The sequence below is a fragment of the Protomyctophum bolini genome (assembly GCF_963924005.1).
Source record: "Protomyctophum bolini genome assembly, chromosome: 12".
NCBI lineage: Eukaryota > Metazoa > Chordata > Actinopteri > Myctophiformes > Myctophidae > Protomyctophum > Protomyctophum bolini.
In genome coordinates, this window is record NC_137873.1 from 13981115 (window position 1) to 14006309 (window position 25195).

General features: G+C 44.0%; 1 protein-coding gene across 1 annotated transcript; it reads right to left on the reverse strand.

Annotated features, from left to right (window-relative positions):
- Window positions 1-1773: 1773 nt before the first annotated feature.
- Window positions 1774-20777, reverse strand: LOC308325291 (SPRY domain-containing SOCS box protein 4-like). Its single transcript, XM_080777775.1, has 5 exons — window positions 20695-20777; window positions 20213-20397; window positions 18092-18590; window positions 2883-3058; window positions 1774-2490 (listed from the first exon to the last, which is right to left on the reverse strand). Exons 1-4 carry the CDS (start codon window positions 20750-20752, stop codon window positions 2931-2933), a joined length of 870 nt encoding a protein of 289 aa, XP_080633901.1. The 5' UTR covers window positions 20753-20777; the 3' UTR covers window positions 1774-2490; window positions 2883-2930.
- Between the last annotated feature and the right edge of the window lie 4418 nt (window positions 20778-25195).

Here is a 25195-nt window from a genome sequence, read left to right on the forward strand (position 1 = left end):
GGGTCTCCCCGGGACCCAAACTTATGAAAATTGCAGATCTACAAGCTCACAACGTATCGCTTTGTGCCTCGTTGTGAGCTTGTAGATCGGCTATTTTCACTACTACTTTCTGGAATTTCTCAGATTTTTCTTTGATTTATTCATGACATGCCTGAAAAAGGTCATACTTTTCAAATCATTGAAATTGTGTATCCTGTTCATTTCCTAACTAGAAAACTATGTCAAATGTACATAAAAAAGCAAGGACTTGACCATGGCATGCAGCGGAAGTTTTTTTGTTTTTGTTTTGGAAGGTAGGCTATAACTGTTTTTAGATAAATACTTTTGCATATAAAGTGATTTTTTTATGAGGTGTGCCACTGGTGTATGCGGATTGCGGGGTGAGTTTGTAGTCAATGATGACACCATAGTGTTTGTTTGTCCACCATGCATGACCCATTGAGCAGCACGCCCACAGTGCTAACTAACATTGGCTAGCGTTAGCTTGTGAACTTGTATTTGACATTAGCCTCGGTCCCAGCCTTACTCATCTGCAAAGAGAAAAGCTTGGTCACAACCTAAGGCAGAATGTCTAGCAGGGCTTCCAGCGTTTGAACTTCCCTGTAAGTTGTCATGTTTCCGCTTCCAAATTCCAGCACTAGACAATCACCAGTTTAGGTCTTTCCCAGCGTGATTTTACATAGGATATTAGCCACCTCTTTAGTTGAACGACTGATTGGACTGGCCTAGGTAACCAACTGGATTCAAACCCTATGGTCTTCCAAACATCCAACCACTATAAACAAGGCTTAAAGGTGCTGTAAGTGATATTTGTTTGTTTGTTAAAAAAACAAAAAAAATATTGTTAAAAATGTAAGCTCTACATTCTTCATTAATCATAGCTAGTCTATAGTGTTTGTTCAGTAACAGGGTTCTCTTTGTCTCTCCAGCTCTTTAGTAAACAGAACATACATTATAAGATGGGTTAAAAATATGCAATCAGGAGAGAGAACTCATCCATTCGTCAGCTTCAATTTTATATTGTTTCAATTACAACCTTGTCTGCTGGTTTTGTTCGTGTCATCACTTACAATTTTACTTTTTTATGCTGTATCCGTTTCTCTCTCCGGATAGGATGAAATTAGTATCCCAACCCGAATATATATTCTATGAAAATTAAAGACATGTAGAGACAGGGGGGGACTAACTATTTTAACAAAGAATATCACTTACGACATATTTCAATATCTGCTACATCTGGTAAAAAATGCCTAAATTGTAAATTGCAATTCTACATTGTATATCTAAGGTTAAACCTGGAAACATGGGCTTTATGGGATTACCCTTACAAAAAAATGTCTTGGAAAAAGGATTTAGCCGCCTGCACCAGAGGAGATATGGAGTACAGAGAATAGTGTCCTTAGCAGTGAATTATGTCACAAAGGCCTCCGGGTATAAGGATCGGTGTGCTCTCCCCATAGTTCTCTTTCCCGCCAGCAGGTGGGGTGTTGGTCTTCTAATGCTATTCCTCAGACCACCATTACCTTACAATGCAGTAGTTCTCAAAGCTTTTTCAAAGGACCACTTCAGCCAACTCATTTTAATATGGTACCATTCTACTACTCCATCTGTGTCTCAAAGGAGGGTTGCGTGTGGACTGTTCAGAAACCCATTCATTGGTAGGTTTGGTCATTTCAAGCTTTATTTTTTGTTTTATTAATAATATGAATGCAAGAACAATGGGTTCTATTACATCTTGAAAACTTTCCAGGAATAGAAAGCCAGCTAGCTGTTTCTATTAGCTTGCATACCCCATTGATGTCGTCACTGGTAGGCAGATTTCTGAACTTGTCCACAGGCCTATGAGACACAAGAGTGAATAGGCAAAAATGCTACCATTATGATGACCATGAAAATGGGTGACCCCCCAATAACTCTGTACAAATGGAACCATATGGATCCATTTGGTTCCATTTGTACGCTCTCAGAGTTATTGACCTAAAAAGGTCAATTTTGAACCCCCTCTCAAGGAAACACAAAGGCTTCTGGGTATCGGTGTGCTTTTCTCGCAGCAGTTCTCTTTCCCACCAGAAGGTGGGGCTGTTAGTCTTCTAATGCTACTATACTCCCTCTCCCTCTATTGGAAGCTCTCCATTAGAGAAGGCTGTCTCTCTCGGGTCGAGTGAGGTTACAGTAACACTGTCACTGTTTTCAATAATTTAATTTCTTTTAAAGTCTAAAAATGGGTCACCAAAAAGCAAACCCCTCAAAAAAGGAAGAAAAAAGTATTCCTTAATAGCCTGCCTTTTGAAAACATGGACCAGTTTATTTTCATCCGCCATTTTCGTGTCCGGCATTCGTTTTTTCAGCCAGACGTGCATCAGTGGCGTGCCACCATCTCCACGCCAAAAAATAAGCTGGTTTCAAATTGGCTGACCTCCCCTCCTCTGCCTCCTCGAACCCTTTCATCTGCTGGTAGCTCTCGGTGGGACCGCCTGGTCCCAGGTACTTCTGAAAAGGTGGAAAGTAAAACGAATTAAATACATTTAACTAACTAGTGTACTTGAGTATGTAAATGTTTTTGACACTTTATACTTCTATTCCACTATATCTCACAGTGAAATATTACATTAAGTGAAGATTTTAAGAAAGAAATCTGCGTATTTGTGTGGTGGCTGGTACAGACATGCAAACACACAAAGTCAGATGTAGAAGCGGCTGATACCACTTAAAATTACAGTCAGTTAATTATAGTCAGGTAAATAGTTGTGTTGCAATCACTTGCAGCTGTTTTGCCATGCATACTGTACATGTATACATACTGTACATGTATACATACTGTACACACACACACACACACACACACACACACACACAAAGTTGAACGTAGAACATGTGCGTACTAGCTTCCAGCAGTGTGGTTGCATGGTGGCTTGTGCAGGACGTCAGGGTCATTGGTACTGCAGGTAGTTCTTGAGGGACTGGGGCAGAGGCAGGCGCTCGATCTCCTGGAGACGCTCCCGACCCAGCGCCACACGTGCAGCACGCCTACACAGGTCCATGAGAGGTAGAGGCTCCGCTGGAGAGAGAGAGAGAGACAGAGAGAGAGAGAGAACATCATTAATTTCGTCGACTAAGACTATGACGAAAGTTGTTCGTCGATGTTCATCCAGATAAGGATGATTTCATTTTATGGTGATCCTGGGGGGTGCATACTTAGTTTAGACTAGTCATTGGTTAGACATGGGTTAAGGTTAGGTTTAGGTGTGCTGCCCCGTGGCGCTGGTGGTGCATGTTTTTAGTTAGACATACCGACATACAGTAGACACACCATTAGTCAGACACCCTCCCCAAACCCTAACCTAAACCTAATCTCACAGGACGCCACAGGTGATTTTTAACCCGCAGCACGGATTAGTTTGACTAGGGTGCAGTACGTTGTTCAGACTAGTCACAACCCACCTCATACCCTAACCTAACCATAACCGCAAACACGGGAGCAGACTCATATATCCAAAACTGTTACCTTTCATGATTTAAGCTTTCGGCTTATGGTTAAAAGTTCATAGTAATACAAAAGCACGTCCCTCTCTCTCTCTCTGTGTGTGTGTGTGTGTGTGTGTGTGTGTGTGTGTGTGTGTGTGTGCGTGCATGCATGCGTGCGTGTGAGTTTAACCTTGAGCCCAGCAGTAGCAGCAAAGGTACAGAGACAGATGAACAGCAGGTACAGTCAGTCTCTCATGTGTCAACACCTCGTGCATGCACAAATGCACACACACACACATGCGCATGCACACACACACACACACACACACACACGCGCATGCACGCTCGCACACACAACACACACACACACACACACACAGGAAAGCACATAAGCAGGCATAGTGCTGTATCTAATCGTCTCTGTCGGATGGAAACCTTGTTTGTCCAAAACTGTTACCTTCCAGGATTCAAATTGAAATGCAGCAAAAGTAGCAGATCATTGAGCAATGAGCAGAGCTCCTTCGTGTCCCGTGCAGAGCTTGCACTACTTGCTTGTGACGCTGTAGTGAGATCATCATAGTAGGACGTTGTTTTACAAAAAAACTGAAAGTTAGAATATGGAGATAAGAGGTTTCTGCCTGACAGCGACAAAATGGGTGGTCTTTATGCTCAAGGCTTGCTGTGTGTATATGTCAGGTTGCTGCCATATCAATACTTGATTTTCACACTCACAGTATAAGACACGCACGCACCCACACACGGATTGTGTGTGTGCCGTGTGTTAATGTACACACACAGACACACACATGAGGGCGGGCGGCGTGGTGGCGCTGCCCACCGACACCGTCTACGGCCTGGCGTGTCTGGCCCACGACGCCCAGGCCGTCGACAACATGTACGGCGTCAAGGCACGTGACGGACGTAAGCCGCTGGCCGTCTGCGTGGCCGCGACGCGGGACATTTACGACTTCTGTAAGGTGGAGGTGGAGGAAGCGGAGCTACTGGACGCCCGCTCACACTGCGGTTTGAGCGCTCCGACGTGCTCCCTGCACACCTTAACCCTTTCACGCCGCTGGTGGGCGTACGTGTCCCGGACCACGGCTTCCTGAGACGCCTCTGCTAGATGTGCGGCGAGCCGCTGGCGCTCACCAGCGCCAACGTCAGCGGGCACCCCAGCACCATGGCTGCGCACGAGTTCCAGGACCTGTGGCCTAGGCTGGCTGTGGTGGTAGACGGCGGGCCAATAGGAGACCAGAGCCGGCTGGGGTCAACGGTGGTCGACCTATCGGTGCACGGCACATACAACGTTGTCAGGCGTGGACGCGCATTCTCCTCTACGGTGGATCTGTTGGAGCGTAAATACGGACTATTGAGGATCTAGGGGACCTTTGGGGAGACTAGTGAAGACCTAACAGCCAGTCTATCTGTCTGTCACATCCTGAAATATGACCTGCATTACCTCTGTCTGTCTCATCCTGAAACATTACCTCCTAACAGCCTGTCTGCCTGTCTCACCCTGGTAAATGTAGGAAAGTAACTGGGTGACATCATAAAACAATATGACGCAAGGACAGGTCTAAAAATAAGAGAGTCGGAGAGAGCGAGGGAGAGAATACTATCTTGAGTGCTTGTTGCTGCATGATAGCTGCAGTTATGTGTAATGTCAGGTCTGTCTCCCATTTTTCTCTGCATGTCTGACAGGCTCTGGGTGATCTGATACCAAATGCATTATGGGTAATGTAGTTATAGATTAAGTCATTTATGGATATTAGTATTCGCTGCATGTGCGTCTCTCTCTCTCTCTCTCTCTCTCTCTCTCGTCTATTCATTCATGTACTAATAAAGATACAAAATTACAATTTAGCCTCTCTCTGGCTGAAAGCCATGCTCGCTCGACCAGTAACAGTGCTTTTTCTCTCTTTCCTGTCTTTTCATGACACTATACTTTATACCAAAAGTACAAAGTACTCATGAAGCAGAATGTTCAAATGTCTCTCTCTCTCTCTCTCTCTCTCTCTCTCTCTCTCTCTCTCTCTATATATATATATATATATAGGGCTGAAGTGGTTAAAATCTACAAAGTAACTAGTTTTTTAAATAATTGTAGTGGAGTAAAAGTACATTATTTCCCTCTGAGATGTAGTGGAGTAGAAGTTGAAATACTAAAGTACAGTACTAGACGTACTTATGCTTAGTTACTTCACACCACAGCACACCAGGTTGAAAGTGGTTAAAAAAATCACACCCGTGTGAACTGAATGGTGCAATCCCCCCCCCTCTCTCTCTCATTAGCCGGCAGCAGGCACAGCACTGCTGCCTCCCTCTGTTTCTGGCGCCCCTACTGGTACTAATAAGTCATATACTCGTGCTCATGACCACTGATACATAGATAGATACGCATGGACATTGCTGGTTGTAGGAGTGGTTGCACCACTCAAAAAGGGGGACTCGGCAAATCATCACGTCACGGCTAATCTTCTACAGCGCAGGAGATTAGCTGTGACAGTGCTGTTGACGGGGGAGGGCTGGGGACACTGTGACATGACAGATGCAATGAGGAGCAATGTGACAGGCCATGATGTGACACTGCATTTATGATGTGTTTGATTGGTCCGCACGCACACGCGTGCGCACACATACGTACGCACAAACCTGACAGGATTGAGACTACTGTTGAGTCACCATGTTTAGACAGACAGACAGACAGACAGACAGACAGACAGACCAATGGCAGAGTGACGTTTAACCACTTAAAGGCAGAGTATCACGCTGGCATCTACTTTAATTATGACAAAGTTGTCAAAAATGCTTCTATCCTACGTCGTCCCATAGAAACCCACTGTAAAAGCCCTTTGGAATTTCACTATTTTAGCGTCTTTATAATGAAGTAAATTAATAACCTTTTTGATTAACATGACCAATGACTCAAAGCATCGTTAGGCTATATTACTTTTATGCACAAAGTTATTCTGCCTGTTATTTCATGTACATTTTCCAGCCAGAGACCAACCATGGCAACCGACCATATGATAATTAATTATAAGTGTTATGTTGATTTTCCTGTTGATCTAAATATTAATTGATTTACACTACAGCCAAATAACACCCTCTAAACAAGAATATATTATGATATATTAAGTCTTAGTGCTTTTTTCTGATTCATCATCATAGCAGTTTTTGAATTGACCTGCACCTTCTAACTGTACACATTCTGTGAATAAAAATGTCAATCAATAAATCAATCAATCAATCAATCAATCGTGACCTGAACATTGTCCATAGTAGGGATGCCACAAAGTGACCATTTGCCCAATCGAATAATCTACAGCTCTAGCGATTAATAATCGATTAATCGACCCCCCCCCCCCAAAAAAAAAATCAATATCAGATAAAACTTTTAAGATTTTATATTATGCACATGCCATGGTCACATAAGCATTATATGTTGAGTGCATGCTTTGATGGTTACAGTTTTATAATCAGTTTTGATGAGTAAACCTTTGTGGAGATCTTCTCAGAGCCATTCAGGATGGAAAATGAAATCCATTTGGATTTGGGGAGAAGTAGTTTCATAAGGGGCTGGTATGAAGTACTTGATATAAAGAGAACATGTTCAGTTCACTAGTCTACACTCTACTCTACACCTGCCTTCATTTCATCTGATTGTCTGTCTGGCAGGCACTTAACCAGCGATCGTTAACTGTGTCTGTTAGAGAGAGGGGCAGAGAAGAGTGGCTTTGCTCAACTTGATTTATATTTATATTCTCCACTCTGATGAAGGTACATGTTCGATATATCATGCAGCCTTACTTATTAGCCAATATTTTGGCTAAAAAAGAAAAACAAAAAAAAACGTATAATTTTTTTCCCCGATTTTCGATTATGAAATATTAAAAGCGATTTCGGAGACTGCAACTATTAATCCCTATAGTCCATAGCTGAGCTGTAAAGTAAGTAGACTTGCCGAGCCATGAGGCCCACGGAGCAGGAGCCTATCTCCTGTTTCTGTAGCGTGAGGCAGCTTGATACACCCCCTGGACATGACGCTAGTATGTCGCAGGGATTTACCCCCAATCCAACCCTTGATGCTGAGTGTCAAGCAGGGAGGCATTGGGTCCCATTTTTTACAGTCTTTGGTATGACCCGGCCGGGGATTGAACCCCAACCTCCCAGTCTCAGGGCGGACACTCTAACCACAAGACCACTGAGCTGTGCTCACAACAAATTGTGAAATTGCTATGGTTCATGATGCAGGCTACTATACTTTGGACTTATAACTGCAACTCTGCCTAAATCTTTAATTTTTCCTAAATTGTTTTTTTAACTGGACATCCTTAGGGGGTCTTTGATAGATATGCATCATATTTTTTTTAAGGAAATGTCCCTGCTTCCCACCCTTTAACACTTAAACCATATTATACTCCGTTGACTGGGGTCCCGCAGGGGGGTCTGTACCTCTCCTCTCCTCTCCTCTCCTCTCCTCTCCTCTCCTCTCCTCTCCTCTCCTCTCACTAAAGCCCTCACTTATCTCTTCTCCTCTCACCCCCACTTTCTCCTAACCTTTTTCATCTGCCGCCCCCTTTCCCTTCACTCTGTCCATTTCTCATCGTCCTCTCTCTCTCTCTCTCTCTCTCTCTCTCTCTCTCTTTATCCTCAAGGTCGGCACGTTTCATCTGCACTAGAATGCTTACGGTACGTACCGTACCTACATAGACTACCTACCTACATCCATAACTAGTTTATAGCCATGTCCAACGCACGCACACGTGCGACACACACGCACACACACACACACACACACACACACACACACACACACACACACACACACACACACACACACACACACACACACACACACACACACACACACACACACACACACACACACACACACACACACACACACACACACACACACACACACACGTCCTGGGGGTGTAATCAAAGAATTAGTGTTGAAACGGAAACACAGCTCAATACCGCAACCTCTGTATAGTGACCTCTGTACCATCCCCCCCCCCCCCCCCCCCCCCCCCCTAAACACACCCCACCCTCACTCAGTTTCATTCGTTCAGCTGTTGACAGATCTTGTGACAGAAACAAGCGACCAGGTCTACGAAAACAAGCCCCAAAAAAAGGAGTGACCAGTTTGACATTTAAAAATAGCAGATCTACAACAAGCTCTTGAATATTTTGGAAACATTTTATCCACACAAATCTTGTGAGGGGGGATGCCTGGCACAACATAAGTTTCAGATGCGGGGGTCTGTGGACAAATACATATGAATTTGGGGGTCCTTGACCACATTTTAGAAGCAAGCCAGAAAAACACAAACAGCAACCAATATTTACCCAAAGTCACTTATAAAAAGCAGACTTGGCAACACTGCCATCGACCTGTGGCCGTGCAGCCTAAACATGAATTACACACACTGAGCGTGCAGGCTGTACATGTACACCATTGATTCCCACCCACCCACACACGCACGCATGCACGCACAACACACATATGTTATATGAGTGTGTGCGTAAATACATAATATCGATTATGTGGGTGCGCACTCAGACGACAACCAACTTGTGTTGGTTTTCCGAGGCTGCTCACAAGTAGACACTTGTGAGCACACACACGCACACACACACACACACACACACACACACACGTGCGCATGTGTACGTGCGTGCGCACATGCGTACGTGCGTATGCAAATGTGTACGTGAGTGCGCACACTCATATAAATGGTTCATACAAAAGCACAAAATCTTCCTCTCTCTCTCTCTCTCTCGTTTAATAGATAGCCTATTGAAACAATGTAAAGTATCAACAAGAGCATGTCTAAACTATACATTGGATCCATTGGATTCCCTGAAAGGTAGGCTACCAGTCTTGTCGAGGTACAGCCACCATAGCCTGATCTATCCATCAGAGGCATGCGAAGATAATTGCACAGACAGCACTGAGCTGACTTTGTAAAGCCGATACGTCCTGGATTTTTTTTTAAATAAAATGCAAAGCATCGATTCTGCACTCCCAGAAATAAATAAAATAACCAGCGGCCAACTCTGAGCCAAGAGTAAACAGATATTGTTTATGTCAGGCAGAAACCGCGTATTTCCATGTTTCAAATGTTTACGTTTTCCCTCATCAGAAATGATTGAATGTCTTCACACAAAATAGTGAAAATAACAGTCTTGTGAGCTTGTAGATGGGCTAATTTCACTGTTTAACTTTTTTATGTTCCCCAAGTTAGTCGTTATGCTGTTTTTTATTATTTCCTCTCCACACACATCTCTGTGTGTTGTCATTGCTGTTGTGTCCTACTGACTTGGTGAGGAGTCTCCTTTGTGTCTCCATACTGTATGTGACCACTGCTGGTCATCAAATGACTGGCTTAGGAATGCGACATTTCTCATTTTACACACTGGTGCACTGACAACTACCTAGAGTTGAATATGGACAAAACCATATGAACTGGTCATTGAAACAAACAACCCACACTGGACTTAACTCACTCCTCATTAATGATAAAACAGTAGAACAGGTTGACAGTTTCACATTATCTTGGACTCACTCTGGAAAATAGACTTCAAAATCAACCCTATTAAATCTATTCACATTTTCAGCAAAGACTCCATAATCCGTAAGTTACAGTATCTGTTGCCTCTCATCTTCTGTAATTATTGTACAAAAGCATGATTCAACCTGTACTGTTCTCCGCATGTTTATATACTGTCCATGGCTAACGGAAACAAACTTTTCAGTATTACCTGTACTGTATTTCAATAACACATGACACTGATCCCCTGTATCGCTTTTTCAACCTCATGCCATCGGGACAAAGATACAAAACCTTGGAAAAAGCATGGAAAAAGGTCCGCTTTAGTAGAAGTTTTGTCCCCTCAGCCATCACAGTTCTGTGCACAGCGGGGACCTCATGTCTATGTATGTATTGTCCTGGTGATGTGTTTTAATGTGCTATGTGGGGTTTTTTGGTCACACACATGTGAAGATGAATATCCTTCAAGACAATATAGTTAAATATTATTAAAATGAATGAATTCTCCATGGGGTGAGTAATTGATAGGGGAAACTTTTTTTTTGCATGATAAAGAATTAAAGGTTTTGGACATAAAAGGATTCCAAACGACACAGACAATATGATCTCTATACAGCACGTTGCAAACACTAAACAGTGCATTCACAAAATCAATAACATATGGAAGAGATGCATTAACGCTCACACTGTGTACAAGTCACACACACACACACACACACACACACACACACACACACACACAACACACACACACACACAGAGAGATGATAGCGTAGGTGTAAACAGCTTTGTCACATTGACAGGGCTGCAGGATGCATTGTCACAACTGAAGCCCAGAATAGATGAGATATACTGAGAGAGAGAGAGAGAGACATGAGGGATGAGATGATAGGAAAAGAACAGATGAACAAACTACACTTTGAGTGCAGCTATAGGAGCTGAAGTCTGGCAGTTACTTTTTGCAAACCGATGCGTAGTTCACACTTACGCACGCATGCACTCAATCTGAAATCATCTTTCAAGGACCCACATTTTGAAAAATAAAATAAATTTGAAATAACTTTTGTTTTTATTCATCTCTGGGATGCCAATCTACATTGTAAAATCTGTAGGCTTACACTCTCTCCATTTGTACACTCGTAGACCCGTAAGGTTCCGAAATACCAAACATTTAGCTGGGGACCCCGTTGGAACCCTTTCAAAGGCCCATGCGGAGGTCCACGGCCCGCCTGTTGAGAAGCAGTAACCTGGGACGCGTACTGTACATTGAGGACATATCGAGTGGTATATATGAGTCATGGCCGGGCCCGGTGGCCGGTGCCCCGGGTCGGCATGTAATGAGCCGGGCATTGTGGGTAGAGCAGGCTGGTAGCGACAGGGAGGAAGGTGGTAACACGACCCTCCCTCCCTCCGGTTGCTTAAGGACTCTGCGTCTCCTTTTACCTCCCTGGGTTACTGTAAATGTATTACTGGAGAGGAGAGGAGAGGAGAGGAGAGGAGAGGAGAGGAGAGGAGAGGAGAGGAGAGGAGAGGAGAGGAGAGGAGAGGAGACACAGGGGAGGAGAGGAGGAGGAGCATGGGGAGTGTGAGAACAGAGGAAAGGAGAGAAGGAGGCGGTAACCTCAACCAGTCACTGCACTGACCCTCACAATGTCCTTGTGACACACACGCACATGCACACACAAACACACACACACACACACACACACACGCAACTCCCAAGAGTGTTAAAACATACGTCATGAAATTGTCACCGTTATGAAAGTGACAAAACTAATTAAGATACTCGTTATTCCTAATGCTCTGGGATTTGCATATTGTCGCCGTTGGACAGCAACCATTGCATCTCCATGTTTCAATTATTATTATTTTTGTAAAAGAATGCCCCAAATAAAAATGTAAAAATAGCAGATCTAAAAGCTCTGATCACAGCGCTGCAAGCTTGTACATATCTGCTATTTGTCAACACAATATTTTTTTAATTTTAATCTCTTCTGGGGGTCCCTAGCACAAATAGGGGTGGGCGATAAGGTGAATTGTCAAGATGATAAAATGTCTCCACGATATGCCTTTTCAGAGATATAGCCTACTGCGATACAGTGAATATATGATTTGTATAGTTCTATACCATTATTTATACTTTTATACATTTTGTTCGGAAAAGTAACATGTATTTTGGTCTAAATGGTCTGTTACTCATTTTTCTTTTAGTTTTTGTTACCTTGTAGGGTTAGGGTAACTTGAAAAATAACCATAAAACACCACATAAAAATATAATCGTTATATAATAATTGTTAATAGTAAATGATATGATATTATATTTTCCCCTGGGCACAAAATATTTTCAGATGGAGGTCCACGGCCAAAATACATAGGACTTTGGGGGGTCCTTCACATGAAAACCACAAAAGACCACTGATATGACGCTAAGGTTGAAAATGATGTGCTCTTCTAAACGAGTGCTCCCAGTGTGACTGTGACGCCATGACTTCACCTGAAGTCTATTTTTAGAGACAGTGAGCTTCCAGCTGAAACAGGATGCCAGATCCTCTGAAGTCTTGCAACATATCTTCGCTGTATCATTTCATTTTGAGGAAAAACATTTTTCTTTTTCTGAAACATATGTCCAAAATTGCTGACACATATCAGCATATATATTTTCCACAATATTTATCTGTTGAACCGAGTCAAAGTAAAATGAACAATTCCAAGTGCTACCCGGGGTGTCTGCATGTGTATTGAAGCCTGAAAAGTTTGAGAGCCATTTAATGAGTCTACCATTTATAGTGTGTGTGTGTGTGTGTGTGTGTGTGTGTGTGTGTGTGTGTGTGTGTGTGTGTGCGAGCGTGCATGCGTGAAACTCAGTGGAAATGTTTTTTTTAAACTGTTAATAGGCAGTGAGTTGGACGGCAGAGCTGGTCAGCAGTGCATGAGCATAAGCGCAGATTATTCTAAAAATAAAAACACTCTAAAAAAGCCTCTCTACCTGACTTCCGCATGGATGATTACATTAATTTAATCCACATGTCTCCATTCAAAATGTACTTGAGTAAAAGTACTAAAGTATCGGCATCATCAAAATATAATCAAAATCAACCAAATAATTGTAGTGCAGTCAAAAGTACAATAGAGTATTGAAAATTGGAAATACAGTAAGGTAAAAGTACATCAAAGTTGTACTCCAGTATAGGTCTATACAGTACTTGAGTATAATGTACTTCAAATGCCAGCGGCTTTGACAAGTGACAGTGTGTCACACTCAAACGACCTAAAGACCCACATCCTGCACACATCAGCAGTGGAACTAGATTACACCACACAGGTCACCTCATCATACAAGACACAGGTCACCTCATCATACAAGACACAGGTCACCTCATCATCATACAAGGCAGGTAGTAATCTATCCGTGAGTGCAGACACATGACACCTCATGCAGCGCACGCCAAACAGCAACACGCCAGACCGGATATTATTTTAACAGACGAAACCGAAATAAACTAAAAGTGAGACTAAATATGTTTACAATTTTGTCGACAAAAACAATCTAGACTAAAATGTTAGAGAGGGACGAGTGGAGAAGTCATTAAAAGTAATTTTATGTTTGGTTGCATGCTGAAAATAGCAGATCTACTGTACAAGCTCACTAAAACTAGACTAAATCATTTCAGATGACTAAAAGATGACTAAAGACTCTTATCACCATTCATTCAAGGTCGTGCAAGTGATATTATATTGGTTAAAACTAAACTAAACTTAGTTAAAAGGTGAAAGTTCTAGTAATCATTGCTCATGCCAATTAATCGCACCAGAATGACCGACATTATGGTTTAAAAAATGGGCAAATTCCCCAAAAAAAGAAAAAAAACATAAAAGGTTGATGTCCCCAAACGTGCGTTCGTTCATGAGGGAATGAGTTCATGAGGGAATGTGGGCTCATTTTATTAAAGTCAACCCATTGAGATGTTGTCTTTGTACAGGGACCTCCTGCAGAAAGTCAGCTCAGGTCATCTCCACATGATGAGGCCAGTCACTGCTAATTGGACTGAGAGCAACCACAAGAAAGTAAAAGGTCGTTACCAGGACCACCAGACACAATGGAGAAAAAAAAAATAAGAAAAAACAGGTGATTATAATGTGTGTGTGTGTGTGTGGGGGGGGGGGGGGTGGAGGAGAGAGAGAGAGGTTAAGAGAGAGAGAGAGAGAGAGAGAGAGAGAGAGAGAGAGAGAGAGAGATGGTCCAAATGACTGAAATGAGTCGTGGTGACTGATGTTAACCCATGAAACCACGGTTATATCTGCTCTGGGTGTAGAATGCAGTGGGCTTTATTTGTTGTATTCGTGCTATGAACCTATCATATGTAACATGACTCACTGTAACACTGATTGAATGAGGAGGGCTTGGATCTGTTTCAAAGGATGTCACACATACAGTATATATCTATAAGCCTCCTGTAGGCAGCATGTCACTGTCCCTCATGATGAAATATTTACAAGCAGGTGAGCAACACGGAGGGGGGGGAGAGAGAGAGAGAGAGAGAGAGAGAGAGGGGGGGGGGGAGAGAGAGGGGGGGGGGGGAGAGAGAGGGGGGGGGGGGAGAGAGACAGACCAATGTTGATTTTGTCGACTAAAAATATGACAAAAAATAATCGTCGACTACCTTTTGTCACTGACAAAAACATTATAAAAACGATGCTATGATGACTAAAACTGAGACTAAATATATTGACAAATAAAAAACTAGAGGGACTAGTGGAGAAGAGATACAGTTTGGTTACGCACGGATGTTGTGCTCTGAAAATAGCAGAGCTTGTAGATCGGCTATTTTCAGCATGCAACCAAGCGTAAAATCAGCCATTACCATGCCATCAAGGCTCGCCAAAATACCTTTTTGTCTAACAAAATCAACAGTAGATTTAGTCGACTAATCTTGTGATATTTAGTCGACTTAAAGTAAACTAAATAAAATCTTATTCAAAAGAATAAAAGATTATAAACTAAATAAGAAATTCTGTCAAAATTAACACTGAGACAGACAGAGAGACCCCCAAATCGAAGAGACAGATATAGGACAAATGAAATCAAGCTAGAGAGCAGGCTGAGGGTTTATAAGGCAGTGATTCTCAAACTATTTAATGTCGTGGACCCCTAAATTAATGTGTATTATTTGCCCGTGGACCCCCATCTGAAAAATGTCAACGATTTTCAAAGAATGTCAATTATTTTTGAAAATAGCTGATATATATACAGCCCTGGGGAGTATAGAAATGGAACCAAATGGACCTGTAAGGGTTAATTTGGTTCCATTTCCATCTGAAACATGTAGACAGGCAAAGTGATTCACCCATGTGAATCCAATAACGTCATGCGCCCACACCAGTACAAAGGAAGCAGGTGTGTGTGTGTGTGTGTCAGATTATTCTTGTCATCTGCCATACAGCTGTATAATTAAGAGGACACAAGGAACAAACAATCACACACGTGCACGCGCACACACGCGTGCACACACACACACACACACACACACACACACACACACACACACACACACACACACACACACACACACACACACACACACACACACAAGCCAGACATGACTGTGCATTTCCTGTGTGTAGTAAAGGCTCATTATCTGTAACTGTAGCACAATTAACTCAAATTAACTGTAAAAACTGACTGGCACAGATCTGAACTGAACACACACATACACAGAAATACAAAGACATTCTTGGCAAACCACACCGTCTGGTTGGCCTCTCTCTCTCTCTCTCTCTCTCTCTCTCTCTCTCTCTCTCTCTCTCACACACACTCTCTCACTCTCTCTCACACACACTCACACTCACACTCACACACACACACACACACACACACACACACACACACACACACACACACACACACACACACACACACACACACACACACACACACACACACACACACACACACACAGCTCTCCATCTGTCATTGGCTGGTTGAATAATTGCTCTGGTGATAGGAAGTGAGGGTTGTGTGTGCGTGCGTACATGCGTAGGCCTACATGCTGTACGCTGCATGTGTGTGTGCATGCATTCATGCATGCGCGCATGCGTACATATGTGCGTGCGTGCGTACATAAATTCTCCATGCATTGTCAATGGGAATTTAATGTTTGTGTAAGACGAAAATGTGAGTCTTTTGCTTGCCAAAATAGGGCCGCCAACAATTCAAATTCTTAACAAACACAAAACAAAACAGACCAGCATGCAACTGTGAGCTGTCAACAGAAGCAGAGTCGTGCCAGACACGCACGCACGCACGCACGCACACACGCACACACTCGCACACACACACACACACACACACACACACACACACACACACACGCACACACACGGTAATAAGTGAGTCATCCTCGTAGCAGTGAGTGAGTCACTTCAAAGCTAATATTAGGGCGTTAAGTGGATCTGTTCTTCAAACGGTCATCATCATTAGGTGCTGTGCTTTGTCTCTCCCCCCTCACTTAACACGATGCCTCCAGGCTGTCTCATTTCATCTCTCTCAAGCGTTCATGTCTTTTCTGTTTTCTGTTATTGTGAGGAAAGCTTCCGCTGAAAATAGCCGATGGACAAGCTCACATTGCGTCGCAACGTGGCACTGTTACTTTTGTGTTAATAAATAAAATGTAATTGTCCAATTGTCCAATCTGTATGTTAGACTATGAAAATACAATATGACTTACAATCTGTGTGGTGCAGTATGTTAATACAATAACTTATACAATCTGTATGGTACAGTATGTTAATACAATATAACTTATACAATCTGTATGGTAGACTCAGGGCTTGACACTAACGGTTGCCAGATTGTCCGGGGGCAAGTACAAAAAAATGGTCTGGCAGGTGAAGGTTGCTACCGGGTTGCCCGATCGTGCAAGTGTGCATTTTGAGTGGGGATACAACCGTCTTAGTTCGCTATAAACACAACACAAGATATATCTGTCTTGAACGTGGTCATCTTCCCCTGCTTTCTATCTCTCTCCTCTCCCAAGCCGCCCCCCACTGACTTGGCTCGGCCCGAGCAACACTATGCGGCGATGCTGCACGCCGAATGTGGCATGATTCACAACGCTTGGGATGTGATGCGCCATGAGCTTGTGGATTGTTTGTTTTCGCCACAAGACACCGTTGTACCACAAAGTAAATCTCGCAGAACGAACACACACACATCAATCTGCTATTTTCTTAGAAGAGATTTTGTGTAGAAATGATACATGCACAACACTAGCATAGCTGTCTTTCATGGATTTAAACAAAGTACATAGGGTTTAACACCTTTACACCACCTTTAAATCACAACGTACTATGAACCACTGGTGAGTGTGTGTGTGTGTGTGTGTGTGTGTGTGTGTGTGTGTGTGTGTGTTTGTGTTTCATCTATCTGATTGCCTTCCAGTCAGTCAGTCAGTGTGTTTATCTATTCAGGTGGTGGACAGAGTTGAGCATCAACAGAGAGCCTGTCAATACTAGCAAGGCTGTAAGCCTGTCCCAGCATCCCTCTGGCATGTCTGTCTCTCACGCACGCACGCACGCACACACACACATTCCCACAACAAGCTGAGCTCAGCAAGGAAGCGGACACATGCACAGTGACACTACATCTCGCCTATTTCCCTTGTTCATTCTTTCTATCCGTTCTTTCCGTCCTTCCGAAAAACATATTTGTTTCCTCTTGACTGTGACCACTCATCATTTTGGTTATGGTTTTGTGTGATTAAATAAAGGTAAAACCTTGAAACGAAATGTAATGACTCAACTCCTACATTCCATGTGCTTGTCATGGTGTGGAGCCAGGAGAGGGGGGGGGGGGTTCAAGGTTCAAATATTCTGGGAGGTCCGCAGTTCAGAGTATGCATCCCCCATTGACGTCTCTCCCCATTGGCTTAGAGGACAACCAATGATCAAAAAAGTGTCGAGAAAGGTAGAACACACACATCCCAGTCCCTTTACAGATCAGGCCGGTACGACTTGATAACAAGAAAGTGAGGGAAAAGAAAAGAACAAGGTGGACATGGGGTACTCACGATCCAGCCCGTTGACGTAGCGCATGGTGATCTCGCAGTGGCCCCACACGGCGCTGACGATGGGGTACAGCTTCTTCCCCTTCAGCCCCCGGAAGGCCACGCCCAGGTACTGCCCGTCCACGGCGAAGCTGAGCGTCCCCTCGTCCATGTCCAGCACCACCAGGAGCGCGTCGGGTAGCGAGAACGCCTCCTCGGGCTCCAGGAAGCGCGGGTAGGCGGGCAGCGCGCCCTGCGCGCGGTTCCTGCTGTCGTGGCAGAGCCGGTTGCGGCCCAGGTCCCAGCCCCAGGACTCGCGGTCGGCGCCCACCAGTGCCGTGTAGCCCACCGAGTGGAGCGCCGCCTCCTGCGTGGCCACGCCCACCACGGCGTGCGTGCCACGCTGCCGCGCCGGCCAGTGGATGCGCCAGGCGTGGAGTCCGCGCGTGTAGCCCACGCGCCCGCGGATGCAGTCGGTGCTCTGGGCGACCGGGTGCCGGTGGAAGGTGAGCCGGTCTTCGTCCTTTTTTGGTTTGATCAATTCAAATGGTTGTTTTGAATGTGAGAGAAGAGAGAAATATGGTCAATGGACTGCATTTACGTAACGTTTTTCTCCAAAGAGCTTTACATTACAATGTACTTCACGTTCACCCATTCTCACACCGGGCGTTGGCGGTTTTCAAGTCCTTTCCTAATTTTCTTTTGCAAGTTTACCCCATCCCTCATATCCTACCTTTGATGTACTGCATATTGATATGTTGTTTTTATATGTTGCTTTGACATGTTGTTTTATTTCCTTTGCTTTTCCTTCGTTTTTGCCTCTGTATGTTTTGTCTCTTTCTGTCTCTTTGGTTATGCCCTTTGGTTCGACCTTGGTCGTTGGAAATGTGCTTTACAATTAAAGTTTGATTTGATTTGATTTGATTTGATTTGATTTGATTTGATTTAGGGGGAATTATCGATTAATTCATCATTGATAAGTGATACGTTTTGATAACCTTAACGATAGATTAACCGGTTAGTTGATAAGTGGCCTTATTTATATATTTTTTTATCTGAGAATCTTAATTTCCCTCAATGTCCAACATAAAAATCTACATTTTGCTGATATACTATAAAGAATAAAAAAGGCATATTATATTTCTTAATCAATTATTTATTTGACCATTTGAGATACAGGGCCAGGATATGGCATCTTTGTATGAGGAATAAAATGAAATGCACTGTCACTGTGCACTGTCTTGTCTGTCACATCACATGCAAAACCTGGAGACGTTTCTGTGGCTACCAAGGCGGGGAGGGACTTTTTTAACCGGCCACTTGCATGCATCCATTGATTGTTAACTGCTGAGTTTAATTTAATCATTTCTTACCTGTGATTTTTCGATTAACGATTAACTATTAACATGCCTAAGGGAGGAAACCATGAAGGCACTGACCTGCTCATCAGGTTCAGTGTCTTGCTCAAGGACACTTCGACACTTAGCCGGGAGGAGCCAAGAATCGAACCTGGAACCAGTTTTACCTCCTAACCGATATACAATGTATATACAACGCATTCAATGAACAGTTATGGAAATGTTACGATTTTAGGTGTGCGTTATGCTTACAGTAAGTAGCCTTGCCGAGCCATGATGCCCATAGGGCATGAGCCTATCTCCTGTTTCTGTAGCGTGAGGCAGCTTGATGTACAAGTACACCCCCTGGACATGATGCTAGTATGTCGCAGGGACCCCTAATCCAACCCTTGATGCTGAGTGTCATGCAGGGAGGTAATGGGTCCCATTTTTAGAGTCTTTGGTATGACCCGGCCAGGGATTGAACCCCGACCTCCCAATCTCAGGGCGGACACTCTAACCACAAGGCCACTGAGCTTACAGTAGTTAGTGTCCAATTAACTGAAAATACTGTATATTGTAACTGTTTAGAACCAATCACTGAATAATCAAACACAAACATATTCATAATGACTCAATCAATTGGTCTTAAACCTTCATTATTCTTTGCCGTACAATGGCCACGTTCAAAAATCTTGAAAATACCCGATCTACAAGCTACACAACGTGTCGCAGAGCATTGTGAGCTATTCAGAGTCAGACATTTATCGTAATCGGCGAAGGTTTTGGAAAAAAAGTGATAGGATACCTTGATGAAGACGTTGAGCGAGCGGTCCTCGGGGTTCCAGGCGTGGCGGAGCTGCGTGTCGGACCCAGCGGCGGGCATGTCCAGCAGCAGGTCCAGCCGGGGGGGTTTGCAGAAGTCCAGTCCGCTCAGCTCAGGGTGCCGCCGCCGGTGGGACAGCGGCCGGTAGGACGGAGAGCCTGCCGTCTCTGGAGAGAGACCATGAAATATCAGTTTAGTATCAAATGTATCTTAATATATACATATATAGGTGTGTGCCAGTCACAGGTGTGGGACTGACACCTGAGCATGGGTCCTGCAACCCTGTTGAGTTTGTGTACGCTCAAAACAGTTTGTCAGTTCGGGATGAGGCTTTTTGGCACGGTCAGCTGTGTTGTTCATTCCACAAATTCCACAAAGTTGTACCTCATTGAAACGGTGACTAATCAGGCTTTCCAAAGACATGAAATGGTATTCCTGAATCAATAATTAACTAGCTTTCCTACCCGTGTCAATGGCGCGGCCGTCCACCGTCTTGATGCCACCCGAGATCTTCTGGCCCATGGTCGTGGCGTGGGAAAGGGGATGGGTTAGGGGGGTGGGGGATGGGGTGGGGATATCAATGTGGGTGTCCTGTGTCGGGGGGTGGGTGACTTCCTGCTACCTCATCAATGCGTCGGCGCAAGGAGGTGGGGCGAGTGCGGAAGAGGGAGGGGCGGAGTCTGAAGAGGAAGGGGCGGGGTCAGCTCTCATCACCATGCAAACGGCGGCTCTCGGAAGGACGGAGCTGCTCCTGTGGAAGAATGACAAGATGGAGGACAGGATGAATGACAGGTCTGATCGGAGGGAGGGAGGGAGGGAGGGAGAGAGAGATAGTCTTTTTATATATTATATTGATTACGTTTCACAACTCTGTCCTGCTAGCGTCTGTAACTGTAACACTCCGGTTGCTGTGCGATGAAGTAAACAGGAAAAAAACGAAGTGAAAAGTCTGCTGGCTTATGCTGTCATGGGAACGGATTTTGTTTTGCATCCTAATATCTTGGATTCTTCTTCCAGGCTGAAAAACAAGCTTGATTTGCGGCTCATTTCTATAAACGCTATGATCGCAGTTTACAAAATGTTTTGTGTGAATTAAATATATTAAATGTTACATATTACACTTCCTGTTTCTCCGTTTCAGAGTGAAACGTGCTTTCAAAATAAGACGGTTCTCCATAGAAACGAATAGTTGGCGGTCTCCAAGTATAAATTCAGCCACCAGATGGCAGTGATGTAGCCGAATGAGTTAATGACTAACGCACACCCGCTTGTGTTGCTTAAATAACACGCCGCTGAATTCAGCGATTGTCCAATCAGAATCAAGCATTCAACCAAGCTGTGTAATAATTCTGGATACTGACCGCTGGACTCAATAACAGACCGCTGTGCTAAAAAGTAACTAAATAAATTTTAGGTATTTGTAGGCGTTTTTCCAATTTCCAATACTTTTACTTATACTCCACTACATCTCAATACCTTTCATTAATTCATTCACCAACAAAAATACGTCTGCCCAGAATGGCAGAAAGGTCTTTAATGTCTTTTGGGGGTTGAGAGAAGGGCTCGAGAGAATAGAATAACAGGACTGGAAATGACAAAAGTAAGAAATGCAATAGTTGAAGTGTGATGAATGAGGCTTTAGACAGCCGTGCGTCACCCCAGCTTGTCCTGGATGTTCTCCCTTCTAGCAGGAACTGTGTGTGTGTGTGTGTGTGTGTGTGTGTGTGTGTGTGTGTGTGTGTGTGTGTGTGTGTGTGTGTGTGTGTGTGTGTGTGTGTGTGTGTGCGCGCGCGCGCGCGCGCGTGCGCGTGTGCGTGCGTGCGTGCGTGCGTGCGTGCGTGCGTGCGTGCGTGCGTGCGTGCGTGCGTGCGTGCGTGCGTGCGTGCGTAATGCTAGCAGGAACTGCCTGCTAGCATTACATAGGGCTGCTGTATTTTTAGCTTATCGTCAACCAATCGCACCTTATCTTCTCTCCGTTTGTTCCTCTGTCTGTCTGTCTGTCTGTCTGTCTGTCTGTACCATTCACTGATGGAGTGTAGAAGTCCTTGTACTTAACTGTGTCAAAGGTTTGTTTCATTTTTGTATTGTCTGGTTAAATATAAAGGATGTAATTAATGCTGCCACAGTGATAGGCTGCTACTGCATCATGTTCAATGAATGGATTGGTTTAAAAGCATCACAGAGAGAGAGAGAGAGAGAGAGAGAGAGAGAGAGAGAGAGAGAGAGAGAGAGAGAGAGAGAGAGAGAGAGAGATGATCTAATCAAGGAGAGAGAGAGAAAGAGAGAGAGAGAGAGAGGAGACTGCATTCCGAGTATAAATAAAGGTGATGATGATGATCTAATCAAGGAGAGAGAGGTCTGTCTGTCTGTCTGTCTGACTGACTGACTGACAAAATAGTCAGTCACATTGTGAGCTTGTACCTATAGTCTCTTCATTTCTTAAAAGGCTATCCATTTATAGGCAAAATTCTGCATATGTGTGTGTGTGTGTGTGTGTGTGTGTGTGTGTGTGTGTGTGTGTGTGGTTATTTGATGTTCCTGAATTAATGAATTAAGTCAACCCCCGGGGTGATGGGATGGAAGACTGAACCCCCCGGGGGATGGGATGGAGCCTTACAACAGATGGGAACAGTAACATCACATCAACGCAAAGCAGCTGTGATGAACCACACTACTCTCTCTCTCTCTCTCTCTCTGGTATGGATGGTTGAACACACACACTGTACAGATCAGATGGATCACTCTACTGGTCCCTCTACTGTACAGTACTGTACTGTACTGGCAAACCCGAAAGCATCATATATACAGTTAATACGTGCGTGTGTTTGTGTGTGTGTTAGGTTGCGCACAGGTGGTTAAAAACAACCATGCTGTTTTCGTGCTCATAGTCTCATACCCAGCCAGGCACCCACCCAGCCAGCCATCCAGCGACCCACACACATAGCTCCGTAAGGGAGTGGTTGCACCACTAAAAAACAAGCAGGAGGAGGAGAATTGACAGTTAGCACACAGACGTTTATGATGCGGGTTAAGTGGTCGGGCCGGGAACCCATTCATGGGAAAATATCGTTACATCCTCACAAAACATGCATTGGCATGGGGATAGTATCTAATTCTAAAGTAATCACAAAAGCAACTACGCAAATAATTTGACTGAAAAAAGGGCTTTCAGTTGGTCAGCCATATGTGTTGTCGGCATATACAGTAATTGTATATCCCCCAAATCCAGAAGGCTAATTTGACCTTTGGGATAGGCCTACACAAGTAGCGTAAGTCAGTGTGTCCAAAAATGTAGTTACTGCACTTTTGCCTTTGTAGGGCAGTATGCCTGTCCCACAAAAGAAAGGGAGCGAGAGCGAAAGAGAGACATTATGGGAGACGCACACACAGGGAGACGCACACACAGACATGGTCTTCCTCTTCGGGAAGACCATTTGTCCTCAGAAAACCCTGACATTGTCCAAACACACTGTGTTTACACTCAACCCATGACTCACTATTGTGCGTGCACTGCACACGCACACACACACACACACACACACACACACACACGGAAGAAGTACTCACATGTGTAACTTAAGTAAAACTATCTACACCAGATTTGCAGTGCAAAAGTATTGGCATCGAAAGCTACGTAAAATACCAAAGGTAAAAGTACTCACTGTGCAGAATGTCCTGAAGTGGTTAATGTTATGTTGTAATAATAATCTAAATCTACAAAGTAACTAGTAGCCTACTTAAACTAAAGATGTCCAATAATCGCAGTGGGAGTTTAATATTTGCCACTGACATGTAGTGGAGTAGAAGTCACTACAGTATGGCAATTGGAAATACTCCATATAAGTAAAAGTAACTCAAAATGTTACTTAAATAAGTATATATACAATTCTTGAGTAAATGTAATTAGTCACTTCACACGCTACTGCTGACTGGGAGTGTGTGTCAGTGTGTGACACACACACTCCCCGAAAGTGAGCTGAGTCCAGCAGGAAGCAGGATGACTCGACCCAGACGGCTAGACGCTCCGTCTGCCTCCCTGTTTTCCTGTGTGTGTGTGTGTGTGTGTGTGTGTGTGTGTGTGTGTGTGTGTGTGTGTGTGAAAGCATGTCCATGCTAGCAGCACTTACAGCATGGCACTTACGACCACTGTGTTAGTACGTGTGAGAGTTATTATTCTATTAACACACGCGCACATGCACGCCCACACGCAGACACACACACACACACACACACACTCGCGCGTGCAATCCGCGCATGCATGATATCCTTCTTGATATCTTTCTCCTATCACAGCAGTTCACGAATCTTGGTGCTGTATGCACATTGTTGTTGTACTTGTTGTACACACACACACACACACACATACACACAGCAACATGTTTGCTCAATTCAGCACGTGCAAAGCATGCAGCTCGATTCGAACGTATGTATTGGATCTGCTGTTTTCGCTATCTTTGAACACATTTGACCGTTTTAGACCATTTCCGTCAATGATGACGAGGCCAAAATATTAAATGACACAAAAAGACTGTACATGCGCGCACACACGTGCGCGCACACACATGTTGGTGGTGTACGTAGCAGACGTTCAACCCTGCTGAGTGAAATGAATTGTCTCTCAGCGGTAGAATATTCCAGACATAAACTGTAATGTCTGCATCCAGATGTAATGTCTGCATTCAGATGTAATGTCTGCATTCAGATGTAATGTCTGCCTGCAGATGTAATGTCTGCATTCAGATGTAATGTCTGCATCCAGATGTAATGTCTGCATTCAGATGTAATGTCTGCATCCAGATGTAATGTCTACATTCAGATGTAATGTCTGCCTGCAGATGTAATGTCTGCATTTCCAAATAAGAGACGATTCTTCATTTCAAGGGACCCTTGGTTGCAACCCCCAACTCCTAAACCTAACATTGAATGTCTAAAGGTGTGTTCCTGCCAGATGCAAAAAATCCTCCA

Coding starts and splice junctions, on each gene's coding strand:
- LOC308325291 (XM_080777775.1), bottom strand. CDS start 20,752: ATGGGCCAGAAGATCTCGGGTGGCATCAAGACGGTGGACGGCCGCGCC. Junction 18,591..20,212: donor CGCTCAACGTCTTCATCAAG/GTATCCTATCAC, acceptor AAACCAAAAAAG/GACGAAGACCGGCTCACCTT. Junction 3,059..18,091: donor CTACGTCAACGGGCTGGATC/GTGAGTACCCCA, acceptor CTCTCTCTCCAG/CGGAGCCTCTACCTCTCATG.